At 46.9% G+C, this 19,500-nt stretch overlaps 2 protein-coding genes and 1 long non-coding RNA gene across 4 annotated transcripts in view; 1 reads left to right on the forward strand and 2 right to left on the reverse strand.

Annotated features, from left to right (window-relative positions):
• The window catches only part of LOC127925505 (fibroblast growth factor 20-like), a 4,668-nt gene extending 4,334 nt beyond the window's left edge, over positions 1–334 (reverse strand). The window contains exon 1 of the mRNA XM_052510460.1: positions 1–334. This exon is cut by the window's left edge and continues 45 nt beyond it. Within this exon, the coding sequence (XP_052366420.1) occupies positions 1–232 (232 nt within the window). The 5' untranslated portion in view covers positions 233–334.
• Positions 335–5,388: 5,054 nt separating this feature from the next.
• Positions 5,389–19,500, forward strand: part of LOC127925506 (calcium uptake protein 3, mitochondrial-like) — a gene marked incomplete at its 5' end in the record, with an annotated part of 46,765 nt that continues 32,653 nt past the window's right edge. Inside the window, 4 exon segments of the mRNA XM_052510461.1 lie at positions 5,389–5,506; positions 6,802–6,833; positions 7,905–7,936; positions 7,969–7,982. Of these exon segments, the coding sequence (XP_052366421.1) occupies positions 5,389–5,506; positions 6,802–6,833; positions 7,905–7,936; positions 7,969–7,982 (196 nt within the window).
• Positions 16,776–18,255, reverse strand: LOC127925493 (uncharacterized). 2 transcript variants are annotated; one of them, XR_008121105.1, is made up of 3 exons: positions 18,224–18,255; positions 17,411–17,502; positions 16,776–17,319 (listed from the first exon to the last, which is right to left on the reverse strand). It is a non-coding gene; the product is annotated as an uncharacterized LOC127925493 (long non-coding RNA). The 2 variants fall into 2 exon arrangements; XR_008121104.1 differs by lacking the exon at positions 18,224–18,255 and adding an exon at positions 18,041–18,222.

Genomic DNA, 19,500 nt, shown 5'->3' on the forward strand with positions numbered 1-19,500 from the left:
GCAGTATCTCGAGGTGGAACCCGGTCCTGCAGTACAGCTGCCTCCTCCGTAGAATCCCCTTCAGATGCGTCAGATCCGACGGCGTGCTCCGCGACAACCTCTCGGCCGACACCAGGTGCTCGCTCATCAGTCCGGGGGTGTCCCCAGCGGGCGTCAGGACAAAATGCGATCCGTGTCCGAAGCTATCCAGGCCGTGCAAGGAAAATGTACCCACCTCGCCCACTGCCCCCATCACAAAAACGACCGCCCCGCACGCTTCACAACCAGCCGCCTTGAACCGGGTAGAAAAGTTAACGTACTATGCTCCTGAAAGAGGGATCCTCCTGAGTGAATGTGTGTTTTGCGCAGTCACCAAATGCGTATTTTCTCTCTCTTGCAAGTGCGCGTTTATTTACATCCGCATATTATCCGTTTATCCTCAGTTCAGCACATGCTCTCCTCTCTCGACCTCGGGCTACTCCCCTTTGCTCTGTTTGTTCGTCCGGGTTTTCCTCCCCTCGCAGTCGTTGATGCGGTTGCCGGGAGAGTGCTCAGCTCGTGCTCACTGCGTTCTGCAAATGAAGAGTGCGAGCGTGAGAGGAGCGCCACTTTAAATATATTCCGTATGTAAATTCCCTCTTGCCGTATGCTAATGAGACGCTTTATAGATTTCTTTTTGAAACATAACTCCTTGATCCTTGACCGTCCTCACACCTTTGATGTTCAGTTTCATCTGCATCGCCGATTATCATCATCCCGTAGATGGATTATGAAAAGTACTGTAAGCGATTTGAAAGGAGAACAAGTGAGAGAGAACTCAATGAGAGTTGGTCCTTTAATAAAACGCCGTGTGAATCAAGGAGGTTTTCTCTATGGTGTCGCAGGGGAATGCGCAGTAGCCTATGTACAGAACACTACGGCTTCCTTGGCTGGCTCCAAGTGGTTTGGTGCACTAGGCGAGTGCAGCCAGTGAAGAGGTGTGTGTGAGTGTGTGTGTGTGGGGGGGCGTGTGTGTCAAAGACGTATGGCAGGTGGAGAGGCAATGGATGGGAGGAGGGGAGAACATAACAAGACTAGGGGATGCGAGGCGGTGCTTTGAGTTGACAATTGCACTGACTGTCAGGAGTGTTATGTTCTCCACAAATAAATAATCTGCAGCAGTGTGTGTTAAGGGGTGTGTGTTTGTGTTTCTATTGTGTGTGTATGGGTGCGTGCGCGCACGTGTTCATATAGTAGATAATTACTATCATCCTAAACGCTTTATAACCCTACGGCTCGAGTGACTCAGGTGCAGTCATTTTCTGCTGGGGTGAGAGAAAACTTCCCCTTCTTGTGCGTCATTTTCGCGCACAGATGTTGATTTATTGCCGCGCTTGTTTTATGTAATCCAGCCGCTGTTCCGCGGCGTGTTTAGAAACAGAACCCGCCGCACATCTGTGCAAACTGCATCACTTGACTGTCAATCTTCCACTGATCTCCTGGCCTCTTTGAACACGCTCTTCTTAATTGTGGTCTTAAAGAGCATAGGAATCAAAGACCAGAGCGATCAAAGTTGAGAGATCTTGTAAGGGGACCAACAACAGTCAGGGGGAACTTGGAGGTAGAAACCTGTTTGAACCTAGAGCTTCAAAATACCCAGATAGGCCGAGGTTACCTGACACCGTCACCGAGAGTCCCCCAGAAATACAACACAATAGTTCAAGCCACTTTGCCAATATTATAAACGTTTACAAATATCCTGTTGTGTATACGATGAATAACACTATCCTCATGTAGACTATTGTATTCGATTGATTTGGAGCATGGGACAATATGGTAGCCTACCAGCGCATCAAATAGTTCAAGCCACTTTGCCCATATTAGCGAGCCTACATGTACAGATAGTCTCCAGTGAATAGGCCTATGCCCTAACATGTATTGCATTGAATTGATTCTGGCCTGGGAGAATAGGGTACAGGGGAGGCAGCCAGTGACCTGAGTCTAACTGATAGGGTACAGGGCAGCAGCGCGTGCAATGCATCTGCCTGGGCCTGGGAATCGACTGGTTGCAAATGACCTAGTGACCATTTCCACACATAGGTGATTCATCAACATCTCTCTCCGGGGACCTTTCTCTCCCTGTTGGGTTCCCAGGGCTCATTAGTATTTATGATTTCCCCCAAAAATACCTTGAAACAAAATCGATGCGCGCTGCGCAGAAGCGATCAATCAATATGCGCGCGCGGATCGATGCGCCACAATGAAGACGTCAATTACGTGGCACATTTCCTGATGACATTGGCATTAGATGAATTGTTTCCAGGGTCACATTGAAAGATCTTCCCACTGCACATTGTGGAGCTCCGTGCAGAGTAAATGCAGTGTTGTTTGATATATGGGGAGAAAACCACACAGGCCTTTGCATGACCAGGTGGTTGAAGGCATCAAAGGGAACTTGAAGAACCCATCGGCTTAACGTTGATATATAAAGCATTAGTGTATAGCCAATGGAGTAAGTCGCATGCAGCAATCTTTGTACTCCTAATATCTGTCTCACTTCGAAACGTACTTGATCCAGCTGTAAGAAGTTATTGTGTAACATCATGATGAAACAACATAATCACGATTTGCAATAAATACTTTTTTTTATGAATACAACTTTTCTTAATAGTTTGCCCCAACACTCGGGACCATATAATAGCCAACAGAGAAACGAAGTATTTACTAGTCTACATTATGTTTTATTTGCAGTCTCTTGTCATTCGTGTGAATAGGGCTTGTCAACATTTGCATGCGTCCTGATTCTCCTGAATGTAAAAAATATTGGCTTCTAATTAGAATAGTAACGCAACTATGTATATAATTCAACAAGGTTCATAAATAAGCACCTTATTCTGTCCCAAACCCATTGTAGAATCATATCCATCTGTTTTGGTGGCTGGTTCAAAGCCGAACTTCGATCAGAGCCGCAGCATCCCAAACTCCAGTGAATCAGAGTGAGAATATGATCCACATCTCGCGAGGAGTGAGAATACGTTTACCCTGCAATACTCTCATCATAGCAACAACAATGGCCGCTTTTCGCAGACTGGCTTCAATCGTAAACAGGTTAAATGTCTGGTCCGCTCCGAGAAACGAGCTCCTCGGCGCTCAGACGACTACCGGAGGTAGGACACAGAGATGCCTAGCTGTTGGGATGTGTCTCGCAACCGGGGGAGCGGTGGCATTTTATTTTTACAACGACATGTACAGTCAAAGATGCAGGAAGAGGATGGGATATCGCTTCAGTGGCCGCGACCTGCTCCTGTCCTTTCCGCTGTAGAAGCACAGCAAAAGGTATAGGCTTCTAATTTACACTATGTGCTATGATAAGATAGTCTATGAAAAATGCCACGCACCGAGGACTCTTGTCCCCGAAAAGTATTCGTATGTTGACAGAATACAAACTCGCTGTCAAAGGCATTCTGCCATGAATGTGTTATAGCCTAAGTGGGTGAGCGTGATCTGAGAATTTTAGAAGCGCAGCGCCTATTTCCAATGTGTTTTAGTAATATGTTCTTCTTTTGAAATGTTGTTTGGAAACCACAGACTTATGACTAGCCTAGTAGGCTACTAGTTACATTTTTCGCTGAGCGGATGTAGTCATTTCTGTACTGTACAACGGAAACATTAGGCCCAGTTTTTCCAGAGATGATATCGAGGCACACTGGAGAAGGAAGGGCGCTCTCCGCACGAGACGGTGCTGAAATGACACGCGCGTGCCCCTTTGACGTAGTTACCGCAAAGGAGGCTTCACTGCCAACGACTGTTCTTACACTTCCTAACAAAATAATACAAATGGATTTCTTATTGTAATTTTATAATAAACATATGCTCGTTATTTCTTATACCATGACCAACTTAATTGGTAATGGAAAGTGCATGTAAACAACCAAGTATTTCAAATCATCCCCACTTGTGGGAGGATCTCATATTTTGGTTCTCATGGTCTGGATGACTCTGTTAGGATATTTTTTTACATGCCCTTATATGGGTACTCAAAACACCATTTTCTATTGCGGTTTTAAGATCTGTTGATTAAATTCTCTTGACTTTTATTTGATTACTTAAACATGCACGAAGGTTACAGACATATGCCTTTTACTGATTTCTGTGTAGGCCTGATTCTGCTTTACACTGTCGGGGTAAATATTAAAGTTCCATTGGAGACATTGACATTTACCTCTTGGAATGCATGCCACAGTGTGTTGGAATGGTGGACATATTTATTAATGTATCAGAAATATGAAGTACTAGTGAATTAAGTTATTTGTACAAACCCAGAACAGTAATCAGAGTTAGAGGGCCATGGGGGGGTCAAATCCATCCAAAATCCCTGAAGTCAAACCAGGAAGTGACTTCTTCTTCTACCCTTCTCTGGGGAAATTTCCTTCCATTTCTATCCATTCAATTAATTCATTTGGAGGAAAAAAAAATCCCTTAACACAAACTCCTCATGAAAGCTTTATGAATGAATCTGTATGCAAATTGGGCTCCAGCGGAAAGTAGAAAACCTCTGTTCATGGTTTCCTCCCGTCAGGCACAGCAGAGTTAGTTTGTTATTTATACCCTGTTCTAATTACAACCCAAGAAGTTGTTTCTTTTTCTTTGCGCAGTGGCACTTTGGTGTATTTTAATCAGGCAAGCTGTCTTTCCCTCAATGCCTTGTGTGAAAGAGCCAGAGGTGGATCTAATTATAGACAGAGAGACACAAATAAAGATGTCGCTTCGAATACATTCAAAGCAAGGACACGGTAATGGTTCAGCTGGCATCTTCGAGAAGACAGTGTGTGAGCAGTGTTGTCTCTCTAGAAGAGATACTATTCTGTTCAACAGCGAGGCTGTTGTTGAGACTTTCTCGTTAGTAGCCCATTGCTTGGTCTTGCCGGGTGGATGGTGATATTTGATTTCTCTATTACAGCGATGATAGAAGGATGGAGAGAAGGAGAGAGGGTGCTCGGGAGAAAGAAGAGGGATAGTGTAGTAAAGAAAATTGAAATGTGCTGGTTTAGCTGGCATCTTCGAGAGACAGTGAGAGGAGGTAGTATCAGTATTGTCTTTCTAGAGGAGCTGTTTGCTTCTGGCTCCTGGCTATAGTATTGATTGGAGGGCTGCTTGCCAGGTAGAGGTGATATTTGATTTCTCTTGCACAGCTCTGATAGAGAGGAGGGAGCGAGAGACAGGAAGAGAGAGAGAGAGAATCGCTGAGAAAGAAAGGCTCGTTTTGATTTCTTCACCCTTAGGCCCAGGCAGAAAGATATTACAGTACGGTTTCAAAATGCTCAAGTCCACAGTGCATTGCATTGAAAATTGTCCATCAGCAAAACCAACCCGTTTGTTTGTCTGTTTGTGTGTTGCCAGACGCGGCCGTTTGACTTTGAGGAAGGAGGCGTGTACATGTCGTCCCACGAGCAGCGCTTCCGTCTGTTCAGCTCAGTGGAATATGAGGGACAGCTCTACATGACCCCACAGAACTTCATCGAGTCCGTCACCATGAGCGAGCCCCGGAGTATGTACTACTAGGACACAGTTACCATATTTATGATGCTATTTTGGGAAACTGGCCCTCCATCTTGGCTCCAAAAGTTCCATAATGATTTCTAACCTGGAATGTGTTTTACCAACCTTCCAGATCAAATTGGTGCCCATTAGAAAATAATAGTTTCACTAGCTCTATGCAGTTTATATCGAAGTGATTTGTCTTTTTATCTGTTATGTTTTGTGATCTATAATGTTCTGCATGGCTTAAATAGCTGCAAATAGAGACCAGGGCCCGTATCCACAAAGCCTCTCAGAGTATGAGTGCTGATCTAGGATCTGTCCATATAATCCTGTTCATTATGATCTAAAAGGCCAAACTGATCCTAGATCAGCACTCCTACTGGAGCTGCTTTGTGGATATGGGCCCTAGATTATTTTTTTGGCAAAAATTCAGTAAAAAATACACAAGTTTTGAATATAATCATATAATCATCCTGACAAAGCAGATTGAGAGTTGAATGAATTTCCACAAACCCTAGAAGCTGACATTTCGCGGCTGCTATGAGAGAAAGAGAAGGCGCTCACAGCCCAGTGAGGATTTCAATGGGAACGGCCCATGGTTTGTTTTACTCCCTCTGCCAGTGTAATGCCTCTGTTTTGGGAGGTTTCTTAACAGATTGCTCATAGCCAGTGGACCTCAGAAGATACGGGCGTGTGTAGCACTGTTTAGTCTGATGGTTAATGCTGTCACACAGCACACGGACCAGACTCCCCACTGAGAATGGGATAGATGGGGCTTTTAAAGTGTGTGTGTGTGTCAGAGGCCACCTAATGTTTCCTTTGAGGTTGAATTAGACCACCCCTTTATAAAGACCAAAACAAATCTGCACTTTTACTAGAACATTGCCCCAGACAGACACAGGGCTACAGTACAAAGCGAAGCAGAGAGGGCACTTTATGGCCTTGTAATAGGTCTATGGTGACAGTGTATGGATGTGTTATTATGACTATGGAACCCCTCATACTGATGTTATCTGATCCAGCCCACACACACTCCGTTATGCTCTCTCTCTCTGTCTCTCTCTCTCTGTCTCTCTCTCTCTCTCTCTCTCTCTCTCTCTCTCTCTCTCTCTCTCTCTCTCTCTCTCTCTGTCTCTCTCTCTCTCTCTCTCTCTCTCTCTCTCTCTCTCTGCTCTCTGTCTCTCTCTCTGTCTCTGTCTCTCTCTCTCTGTCTCTCTATCTCTGTCTCTCTGTCTCTCTCTCTCTCTCTCTCTCTCTCACTTGCTCTCTCTCTATCTCTCTCCCTCTCTCTCTTTCCTCCAGACAAGAAGCCGTGGATGTCCCTCACTAAACAGGTCTGAGAACAGTTAGTATTTTTGTTGATGAAGAGCTATGCTATAAAACTCCTGTTCCTACCTATACATGTAATGTATGATAAACTGTATATTTAAAACATATTAATATTGAATGTTTTAGACAGGGCTAGTGATGATTAGTTGACAGCTAGCTGTAATACCGTACATATACAGAATAGCCATCTTCCCTATTCACACTTTAGTCATTCAGCATACTCTCTTATCCAGAGTGACCTACAGGAGCAATTACAGTTAAGTGCCTTGCTCAAGGGCACATTATCACCTAGTCTGCTAGGAGATTCAAACCAGCGACCTTTCGGTTACTGGCCCAACTCTCTTAACCTCCAGGCTACCTGCCACCCCACTGCCATAGTATTGCAGCAGCAATTGACTTGGAAGCATGCTATCGTATACAAGCTACTGCAGATGTAGGATCTTAATTTGAACTACAGCAGGAAAATAATCTTGCAGCAACAGGAAATGTGAATTATTATGTGGATTATAATTAATGGTCAATTTAGTTGGGATTCATATATTTTTCATAAGGGAAAATCAAATCTGAAATTTTAGTGTGGATGTTCTCCTGCGACAGGGTGATCAAATTAAGATCCCACATCTGTTCCTAACATTAAGCAACAGCATAGTATTTTTGTATGTTCTAGTCAGACAGTGACACTTCTAAAGGTTAAAGTCATGCCTGCATCCCAAATGACACCCTATTCCCTCTTCCCTATATACCCTATTCCCTATTTAGGGTGGCAGGGTAGCCCAGTGGTTAGAGCATTGGACTTGTAACCAAAAAGTTGCAAGATTGAATCCCCGAGCTGACAAGATACAAACCTGTTGTCCTGCCCCTGAACAAGGTAGTTAACCCACTGTTCCTAGGCCGTCATTGAAAATAAGAATTTGTTCTTAACTGACTAGCCTAGTTAATGAACAGTGCACTACTTTGAACAGGGCCCATAGGGCTTTGGTGACTAGTAGTAGACAATGTAGGGAAAAGGGTGTGATTGAGGACATGGAGTGTTGTGTGTCTGTGGAGACTCATAGCGTTGTCTCTGTTGACATCAGGAACTGGAGAAGATCTTGGGAGATACTCAGCGGTGTGGTGGGAACGTCCAAACTGTTCCCGGAACCTACGGGAACGAGGTAGGGACTAAAGGAACGTTCTGTGTACCTCGTAATGGATTGTGTGTTCCGCATGGCAAAGGCACCTTGAGCTAGTGCAAACATACACACACATGCATCTCACACACAACCTTGAGCACTCACACACGCACACACACACACACACACACACACACACACACACACACACACACACACACACACACACACACACACACACACACACACACACACACACACACACACACACACAAAACAACACACACAAACAAACACACAGACACAATGATTAGCATGTTATTTGAGGGAGTAAGCACTTATATAGTTAAACTCATGGAAAGTCATGTACAGACCAGTAATAGCTACAGACCAGTCATAGCTACAGACCAGTCATAGCTACAGACCAGTCATAGCTACAGACCAGTCATAGCTACAGACCTGTCATAGCTACAGTCCAGTCATAGCTACAGTCCTGTCATAGCTACAGACCAGTCATAGCTACAGACCTGTCATAGCTACAGACCAGTCATAGCTACAGTCCTGTCATAGCTACAGACCAGTCATAGCTACAGACCAGTCATAGCTACAGTCTGTCATAGCTACAGACCAGTCATAGCTACAAACCAGTCATAGCTACAGTCCTGTCATAGCTACAGTCCTGTCATAGCTACAGTCCAGTCATAGCTACAAACCTGTCATAGCTACAGTCCTGTCATAGCTACAGAGCTGTCATAGCTACAGTCCTGTCATAGCTACAGTCCAGTCATAACTACAGTCCAGTCATAGCTACAGTCCTGTCATAGCTACAGTCTAGTCATAGCTACAGTCCAGTCATAGCTACAGTCCTGTCATAGCTACAGTCCAGTCATAGCTACAAACCTGTCATAGCTACAGTCCTGTCATAGCTACAGTCCAGTCATAGCTACAGTCCAGTCATAGCTACAGTCCTGTCATAGCTACAGTCCAGTCATAGCTACAAACCTGTCATAGCTACAGTCCTGTCATAGCTACAGTCCAGTCATAGCTACAAACCTGTCATAGCTACAGTCCTGTCATAGCTACAGTCCAGTCATAGCTACAGTCCAGTCACAGCTACAGTCCAGTCATAGCTACAGTCCTGTCATATCTACAGTGAAAGTGGTGCAGTGTGTCTTGGTGTATTTAGTCCAGGCTGTATGCTACAGTATGACAGTGACAGAACTACATGATGTCATAATGCTATAGGCTGTATAGCTACAGTGCTACATGATGTCATAATGCTACAGGATGTATGACAGTGACAGAACTACATGATGTCATAATGCTATAGGCTGTATGACAGAGACAGTGCTACATGATGTCATAATGCTACAGGATGTATGACAGTGACAGAACTACATGATGTCATAATGCTATAGGCTGTATGACAGAGACAGTGCTACATGATGTCATAATGCTACAGGATGTATGACAGTGACAGAACTACATGATGTCATAATGCTACAGGATGTATGACAGTGACAGAACTACATGATGTCATAATGCTATAGGCTGTATGACAGAGACAGTGCTACATGATGTCATAATGCTACAGGATGTATGACAGTGACAGAACTACATGATGTCATAATGCTATAGGCTGTATGACAGAGACAGTGCTACATGCTGTCATAATGCTACAGGATGTATGACAGAGACAGTGCTACATGATGTCATAATGCTACAGGATGTATGACAGTGACAGTGCTACATGATGTCATAATGCTATAGGCTGTATGACAGTGACAGTGCTACATGATGTCATAATGCTATAGGCTGTATGACAGAGACAGTGCTACATGATGTCATAATGCTACAGGATGTATGACAGTGACAGTGCTACATGATGTCATAATGCTACAGGCTGTATGACAGTGCTACATGATGTCATAATGCTACAGGCTGTATGACAGTGATAGTGTTGCGGTGTGTCTAGCTGTTCAGGCTCTGGTCACAGTGTGGTTCCTCTAAGCCGGGGCGGTCCCCTGTGGTCACCTTACGGTCGCCCTGGTAAACCCTAAAAAAATAGAATCACTCTCTCTGCTCTTCCCATGTCATCCTCTCATCCTATACTTTCCTCTCTTCTCCACCTCTCCCCTCAGTTCCCTCTCCTCTTTTCCTTGTCACCCTCTCTTTCTTTATCCCTCCTCTTCTCTGTTTTCCTCCCCTTTCTTTCTTCGCCTCTCGTTTCCCTCTCTTTGCTCCATCCAATGGTTTCCCTCCCCGCCCCTCCTCTCTTCTCCTCCTCTCTTTTCTCCTCTTCACCCTCTCCTCCATTCCTCTAGAAACATGCAGCAGCTCTGTTCCAACAGCAGAGCCTTCTGCCCTCCATCCATCCTCTCCAACATAAAAATTGAAACAGTGAAAATGAATCACATACATTAATAAGACGTGTACTGTACCACAGAGAGAGAGAGAGACACAGAGAGAGAGAGACATACTGTACCACAGAGAGAGAGACATACTGTACCACAGAGAGAGAGAGAGAGAGACATACTGTACCACAGAGAGAGAGAGACATACTGTACCACAGAGAGAGAGAGAGAGACATACTGTACCAGAGAGAGAGAGAGACATACTGTACCACAGAGAGAGAGAGAGAGACATACTGTACGAGAGAGAGAGAGAGACATACTGTACCACAGAGAGAGAGACTGTACCACAGAGAGAGAGAGAGACATACTGTACGAGAGAGAGAGAGAGACATACTGTACCACAGAGAGAGAGAGAGACATACTGTACCGAGAGAGAGAGACATACTGTACCACAGAGAGAGAGACATACTGTACCACAGAGAGAGAGAGAGACATACTGTACCAGAGAGAGAGAGAGAGACATACTGTACCACAGAGAGAGAGAGACATACTGTACGAGAGAGAGAGAGACATACTGTACCACAGAGAGAGAGAGAGACATACTGTACGAGAGAGAGAGAGACATACTGTACCACAGAGAGAGAGAGAGACATACTGTACGAGAGAGAGAGAGAGACATACTGTACCACAGAGAGAGAGAGAGACATACTGTACCGAGAGAGAGAGAGACATACTGTACCACAGAGAGAGACATACTGTACGAGAGAGAGAGAGAGACATACTGTACCACAGAGAGAGAGAGAGACATACTGTACCACAGAGAGAGAGAGAGACATACTGTACCACAGAGAGAGAGACATACTGTACCACAGAGAGAGAGAGAGACATACTGTACCACAGAGAGAGAGAGAGACATACTGTACCAGAGAGAGAGAGAGAGACATACTGTACAACAGAGAGAGAGAGAGACATACTGTACGAGAGAGAGAGAGAGAGACATACTGTACGAGAGAGAGAGAGAGAGACATACTGTACGAGAGAGAGAGAGAGAGACATACTGTACCACAGAGAGAGAGACATACTGTACCACAGAGAGAGAGAGACATACTGTACGAGAGAGAGAGAGAGAGACATACTGTACGAGAGAGAGAGAGAGACATACTGTACGAGAGAGAGAGAGAGAGACATACTGTACCACAGAGAGAGAGAGAGACATACTGTACGAGAGAGAGAGAGAGAGACATACTGTACCACAGAGAGAGAGAGAGACATACTGTACGAGAGAGAGAGAGAGACATACTGTACCACGAGAGAGAGAGAGAGACATACTGTACGAGAGAGAGAGAGAGACATACTGTACGAGAGAGAGAGAGAGACATACTGTACGAGAGAGAGAGAGAGAGACATACTGTACGAGAGAGAGAGAGAGACATACTGTACGAGAGAGAGAGAGACATACTGTACCACAGAGAGAGAGAGACATACTGTACGAGAGAGAGAGAGACATACTGTACCACAGAGAGAGAGACATACTGTACCACAGAGAGAGAGAGACAGACGAGAGAGAGAGAGAGAGAGAGAGACATACTGTACGAGAGAGAGAGAGAGACATACTGTACAGAGAGAGAGAGAGAGAGAGAGAGAGAGACATACTGTAGAGAGAGAGAGAGACATACTGACAGAGAGATACTGTACGAGAGAGAGAGACATACTGTACCAGAGAGAGAGAGAGAGACATACTGTACCACAGAGAGAGAGAGAGAGACATACTGTACGAGAGAGAGAGAGAGACATACTGTACCACAGAGAGAGAGAGACATACTGTACGAGAGAGAGAGAGAGACATACTGTACGAGAGAGAGAGAGAGACATACTGTACCACAGAGAGAGAGAGAGACATACTGTACGAGAGAGAGAGAGAGACATAGAGAGAGACATACTGTAGAGAGAGAGAGAGACATACTGTACGAGAGAGAGAGAGAGAGACATACTGTACGAGAGAGAGAGAGAGAGACATACTGTACCACAGAGAGAGAGAGAGACATACTGTAAGAGAGAGAGAGAGAGACATACTGTACGAGAGAGAGAGAGAGAGAGACATACTGTACGAGAGAGAGAGAGAGACATACTGTACGAGAGAGAGAGAGAGAGACATACTGTACGAGAGAGAGAGAGAGACATACTGTACGAGAGAGAGAGAGAGAGACATACTGTACGAGAGAGAGAGAGAGACATACTGTACGAGAGAGAGAGAGAGACATACTGTACGAGAGAGAGAGAGAGAGACATACTGTACAGAGAGAGAGAGAGACATACTGTACGAGAGAGAGAGAGAGAGAGACATACTGTACGAGAGAGAGAGAGAGAGACATACTGTACGAGAGAGAGAGAGAGAGACATACTGTACGAGAGAGAGAGAGACTGAGAGAGAGAGAGACATACTGTACAGAGAGAGAGAGAGACATACTGTCGAGAGAGAGAGAGACATACTGTAGAGAGAGAGAGAGAGAGAGAGACATACTGTACGAGAGAGAGAGAGAGACATACTGTACGAGAGAGAGAGAGACATACTGACGAGAGAGAGAGAGAGAGAGACATACTGTACAAGAGAGAGAGAGAGAGAGAGAGAGACATACTGTACGAGAGAGAGAGAGAGACATACTGTACGAGAGAGAGAGAGAGAGAGAGAGACATACTGTACCGAGAGAGAGAGAGAGACATACTGTACGAGAGAGAGAGAGACATACTGTACAGAGAGAGAGAGAGACATACTGTACGAGAGAGAGAGAGAGAGACATACTGTACCACAGAGAGAGAGAGAGAGACATACTGTACCACAGAGAGAGAGAGACATACTGTACCACAGAGAGAGAGACATACTGTACCACAGAGAGAGAGAGAGACATACTGTACCACAGAGAGAGAGAGAGACATACTGTACGAGAGAGAGAGAGAGACATACTGTACGAGAGAGAGAGAGAGACATACTGTACGAGAGAGAGAGAGACATAGAGAGAGAGAGAGAGAGACATACTGTACGAGAGAGAGAGAGACATACTGTACGAGAGAGAGAGAGAGACATACTGTACAAGAGAGAGAGAGAGAGACATACTGTACGAGAGAGAGAGACATACTGTACGAGAGAGAGAGAGAGAGACATACTGTACGAGAGAGAGAGAGAGAGACATACTGTACAGAGAGAGAGAGAGAGACATACTGTACGAGAGAGAGAGAGATGGATACTGTTCGAGAGAGAGAGAGAGACATACTGTACAGAGAGAGAGAGAGAGAGACATACTGTACGAGAGAGAGAGAGATGGATACTGTTCGAGAGAGAGAGAGACATACTGTACGAGAGAGAGAGAGAGATGGATACTGTTCAGAGAGAGAGAGAGAGACATACTGTACGAGAGAGAGAGAGATGGATACTGTTCGAGAGAGAGAGACATACTGTACGAGAGAGAGAGATGGATACTGTTCGAGAGAGAGAGAGACATACTGTACGAGAGAGAGAGAGAGACATACTGTACGAGAGAGAGAGAGATGGATACTGTACGAGAGAGAGAGAGACATACTGTACGAGAGAGAGAGAGAGAGACATACTGTACGAGAGAGAGAGAGATGGATACTGTTCGAGAGAGAGAGAGACATACTGTACGAGAGAGAGAGAGAGACATACTGTACGAGAGAGAGAGAGATGGATACTGTTCGAGAGAGAGAGAGAGACATACTGTACGAGAGAGAGAGAGAGACATACTGTACGAGAGAGAGAGATGGATACTGTTCGAGAGAGAGAGAGACATACTGTACGAGAGAGAGAGAGACATACTGTACGAGAGAGAGAGAGAGAGAGACATACTGTACGAGAGAGAGAGAGATGGATACTGTTCGAGAGAGAGAGAGACATACTGTACGAGAGAGAGAGAGATGGATACTGTTCGAGAGAGAGAGAGACATACTGTACGAGAGAGAGAGAGATGGATACTGTTCGAGAGAGAGAGAGACATACTGTACGAGAGAGAGAGAGATGGATACTGTTCGAGAGAGAGAGAGACATACTGTACGAGAGAGAGAGAGAGATGGATACTGTTCGAGAGAGAGAGAGAGACATACTGTACGAGAGAGAGAGAGATGGATACTGTTCGAGAGAGAGAGAGACATACTGTACGAGAGAGAGAGAGAGATGGATACTGTTCGAGAGAGAGGCAGGGACCCGGTCGCAATTAAAGCAATTGCTTGTGGAGTACGCAACAGTGGAATCACACGGCTGTTGATTCCCCACGGTGATAATTATAACACGCTCAGCAGCATGCCGTACTGCCTTCCCCAACCAGGAAGCTAAATATAAACCTCTCTCAATTATGTACCTCTCCTCCCTCTACACCTCTCTCTCCTCTCCTCCCTTACCCCTCTCTCTTTCTTCTCCTTCCTCTACCCCTCTCTCTCTCTCCTCTCCTCCCTTACCCCTCGCTCTCCTCTGCTCCCTCTACCCCTTTCTCTCCCTAAACCCTCTACCTCTCTCTCTCCTCTCCTCCCTCTACCCCTCTCTTTCTCCTCTCCTCCTGTCACGTTCGTTGAAAGGAGTAGACAGAGGCACAGCGTGCGTAGAGTTCCACATATTTTAATAAACTGAAACTCACCAAACAAAACAATGAATCACAAACTAAATGTGAAGCTACTGGTGTGCACACAGGCAACTAACTGTAGATAAGATCCCACAAATCACAATTGAGGAAATGGCTACCTAAATATGATCCCCAATCAGAGACAATGATAAACAGCTGCCTCTGATTGTGAACCATATCAGGCCACCATAGAAGTACAATTTACTTAGATGACCCACCCTAGTCACTATCACGCCCCAACTAACATAGAGAATGAACAGCTCTCTAAGGTCAGGGCGTGACACCTCCCTCTACCCCTCTCTCCTCTCCTCCCTTTACCACTCTCTCTCTCCTCTCCTCTCCTCCCTCTACCCCTCTCTCCTCTCCTCCCTTTACCCCTCTCTCTCTCCTCTCCTCTCTCCTCTCCTTCCTGTCTATCTCTCCTCTCCTCCCTTTACCTGTCTCTCTCTCTCTCTCTCTCCTCTCCTCTCCTCCCTCTACCCCCTCTCTCTCTCCTCTCCTCTCCTCCATCTACCCTCTCTCTCTCCTCTCCTCCCTCTACCCATCTACCCCTGTATTAACACCAGAGAGTTACACGCACGAACGCATTCATACACACATGCATACTCTCTCTCTCTCCTTCTCGTTCCCTCTCTTTTTCTATCCCTCTATAATCCCTCTCTTCTCTCTACCTCTACTCCCCTTTAACCCTGTGTTAATGCTAGAGAGTTCTTCCTTCCTTCCTTCCTTCCTTCCTTCCTTCCTTCCTTCCTTCCTTCCTTCCTTCCTTCCTTCCTTCCTTCCTTCCTTCCTTCCTTCCTTCCTTCCTTCCTTCCTTCCTTCCTTCCTTACTTACTTTACTTACTTACTTACTTACTTACTTACTTACTTCCTTCCTTCCTTCCTTCCTTCCTCCCTCCCTCCCTCCCTCCCTCCCTCCCTCCCTCCCTCCCTCCCTCCCTTCATCCTTCATCCTGCCCTCCCTCCCTCATCTTTAATTCACCACACAATATTATCTCCAGAACTGTTACAAGTCTTTTGTATGCAGATCATCCTCATATTATGATCATATATTTATTCAGTTATGTGTTTTGTTATGAAACCAGCTAAGTATTTCAAATTAAGGTAATGATTATTTATTGTGTGTTATTGTGTTTGTGTGCATGTGTATGTGTGTATGTTTGTGTGTTTCTTCAATCCTACCCGACTGGTATGTTTTCTCTGGGAACAGTATCCAAGGGAAGAATTTCTCTGGAGAGAGGAAGGGAGGGAGGAGAGGAGAGGAGAGGGAGGGAGGAGAGGAGAGGAGAGGGAGGGAGGGAGGGAGGGAGGGAGGGAGGGAGGGAGGGAGGGAGGGAGGGAGGGAGGAGGGAGAGGAGAGGAAGGAAGGAAGGAGGGAGGGAGGGAGGGAGGGAGGGGAGGGAGGGAGGAGGAGGAAGGAAGGAAGGAAGGAGGGAGGAAGGAAGGAAGGAAGGAAGGAAGGAAGGAAGGAAGGAAGGAAGGAAGGAAGGAAGGGAAGGAAGGAAGGAAGGAAGGAAGGAAGGAAGGAAGGAAGGAAGGAAGGAAGGAGAGGAGAGGAGAGGAGGCAAGAGAGGAGATGAGAAGAGAAGAGAAGAGAAGAGAAGAGAAGAGAGGAGAGGAGAGAGGAGAGGGAGAGGAGAAGAGAGAGAAGAGAGAGAGGAGATGAGAGGAGGGAGAGGAGAGGAGAGGAGAGGAGGCAAGAGAAGAGATGAGAAGAAGAGAAGAGAAGAGAGGAGATGAGAGGAGGGAGAGGGAGAGGAGAGGAGAGAGAGAGGAGGCAAGAGAAGAGAAGAGAAGAGAAGAGAAGAGAAGAGAAGAGAGAGGGGAGGAGAGGAGAGGAGAGGAGAGGATGTGTTGATGTGTCTGACACTAGATGTGTTGGGAATGGGATGTAGGAGTGTATTAGGAAAACACTAGTGAGGAAGTTGGGCCTGTCTCCAAGCTACAGCATATTTTCATACTGGCTGGGTCTAGTGTTGGTATTTCTATGAATGGCAGGGAGAAAGTTGGTTAGGCCTCTGCCAAGACTACACACTCACACAGACTCATACACACTTACACCCTCACACACACTCATACACACAGTAACACCCTGGTGTCCCTGAGAAGGTCACACCTGGGCTCCAGAGTAGCGACGTGGAAATGTTTTCTTGTCCTTCCCTCTTCCTGTTGCTTTAGGGAGGCTCCCCGTGCACGTACTCCCCCACACATACACACACCTCACCCCCACACATACACACACCTCACCCCACACATACACACACCTCACCCCCACACATACACACACCTCACCCCCACACATACACACACCTCACCCTACACATACACACACCTCACCCCCACACATACACACACCTCACCCCCACACATACACACACCTCACCCTACACATACACACACCTCACCCCCACACATACACACACCTCACCCCCACACATACACACACCTCACCCCCACACATACACACACCTCACCCCACACATACACACACCTCACCCCCACACATACCCACATCTCACCCTACACATACACACACCTCACCCCCACACACACACACACACCTCACCCTACACATACACACACCTCACCCCCACATACACACACCTCACCCCACACTCACCTCCCCATACACATACACACATCTCACCCCCACACATACCCACATCTCACCCTACACATACACACACCTCACCCCACACATACACACACCTCACCCCCACACATACCCACATCTCACCCTACACATACACACACCTCACCCCCACACACACACACACACCTCACCCTACACATACACACACCTCACCCCCACACATACACACATCTCACCCCCACACATACACACACCTCACCCCCACACATACACACACCTCACCCCCACACATACACACACCTCACCCCACACGTACACACACCTCACCCCCACACATACACACACCTCACCCCCCACACATACACACACCTCACCCCACACATACACACACCTCACCCCACACATACACACACCTCACCCCCACACATACACACACCTCACCCCACACATACACACACCTCACCCCCACACATACACACACCTCACCCCCCACACATACACACACCTCACCCCCACACATACACACACCTCACCCCCACACATACACACATCTCACCCCCACACGTACACACACCTCACCCCCACACATACACACACCTCACCCCCACACATACACACACCTCACCCCCACACATACACACATCTCACCCCACACATACACACACCTCACCCCCACACATACACACACCTCACCCCCACACATACACACACCTCACCCCCACACATACACACATCTCACCCCCCACATACACACACCTCACCCCCACACATACACACACCTCACCCCCACACATACACACACCTCACCCCACACATACACACACCTCACCCCACACATACACACACCTCACCCCCCACACATACACACACCTCACCCCACACATACACACACCTCACCCCCACACATACACACACCTCACCCCCACACATACACACACCTCACCTCACCCCACACATACACACACCTCACCTCACCCCACACATACACACACCTCACCTCACCCCACACATACACACACCTCACCTCACCCCACACATACACACACCTCACCCCACACATACACACATCCACACCCACCCACATACACACACCTCACCCCCCACACATCACACACACCTCACCCCACACATACACACACCTCACCCCACACATACACACACCTCACCCCCACACATACACACACCTCACCCCACACATACACACACCTCACCCTACACATACACACACCTCACCCCCCACACATACACACACCTCACCCCACACATACACACACCTCACCCCCACACATACACACACCTCACCCTACACATACACCACCCACACCCCCACACATACACACCTCACCCCCACACATACACACACCTCACCCCCACACATACACCTCACCCCTACACATACACACACCTCACCCCCACACATACACACACCTCACCCCCACACATACACACACCTCACCCCCACACATACACACACCTCACCCCTACACACACACACACCTCACCCCCACACATACACACACTCACACCTCACCCCCACACATACACACACCTCACCCTACACATACACACACCTCACCCCACACATACCCACATCTCACCCTACACATACACACACCTCACCCCCCCCATACACACACACACCTCACCCCACACATACACACACCTCACCCCCACACATACACACACCTCACCCCACACATACACACACCTCACCCCCACACATACACACACCTCACCCCCACACATACACACACCTCACCCCCACACATACACACACCTCACCTCACCCCACACACACACACACTCACCTCACCCCCACACATACACACACCTCACCCTACACCCCACACATACACACACCTCACCCCACACATACACACATCTCACCCCACACATACACACACACCTCACCGCACACATACACACACACCTCACCCCACACATACACACACCTCACCCCACACATACACACACCTCACCCCCCACAC

The sequence above is a fragment of the Oncorhynchus keta genome, unplaced genomic scaffold (assembly GCF_023373465.1).
Source record: "Oncorhynchus keta strain PuntledgeMale-10-30-2019 unplaced genomic scaffold, Oket_V2 Un_contig_5685_pilon_pilon, whole genome shotgun sequence".
Classification (NCBI taxonomy): Eukaryota; Metazoa; Chordata; class Actinopteri; order Salmoniformes; family Salmonidae; genus Oncorhynchus; species Oncorhynchus keta.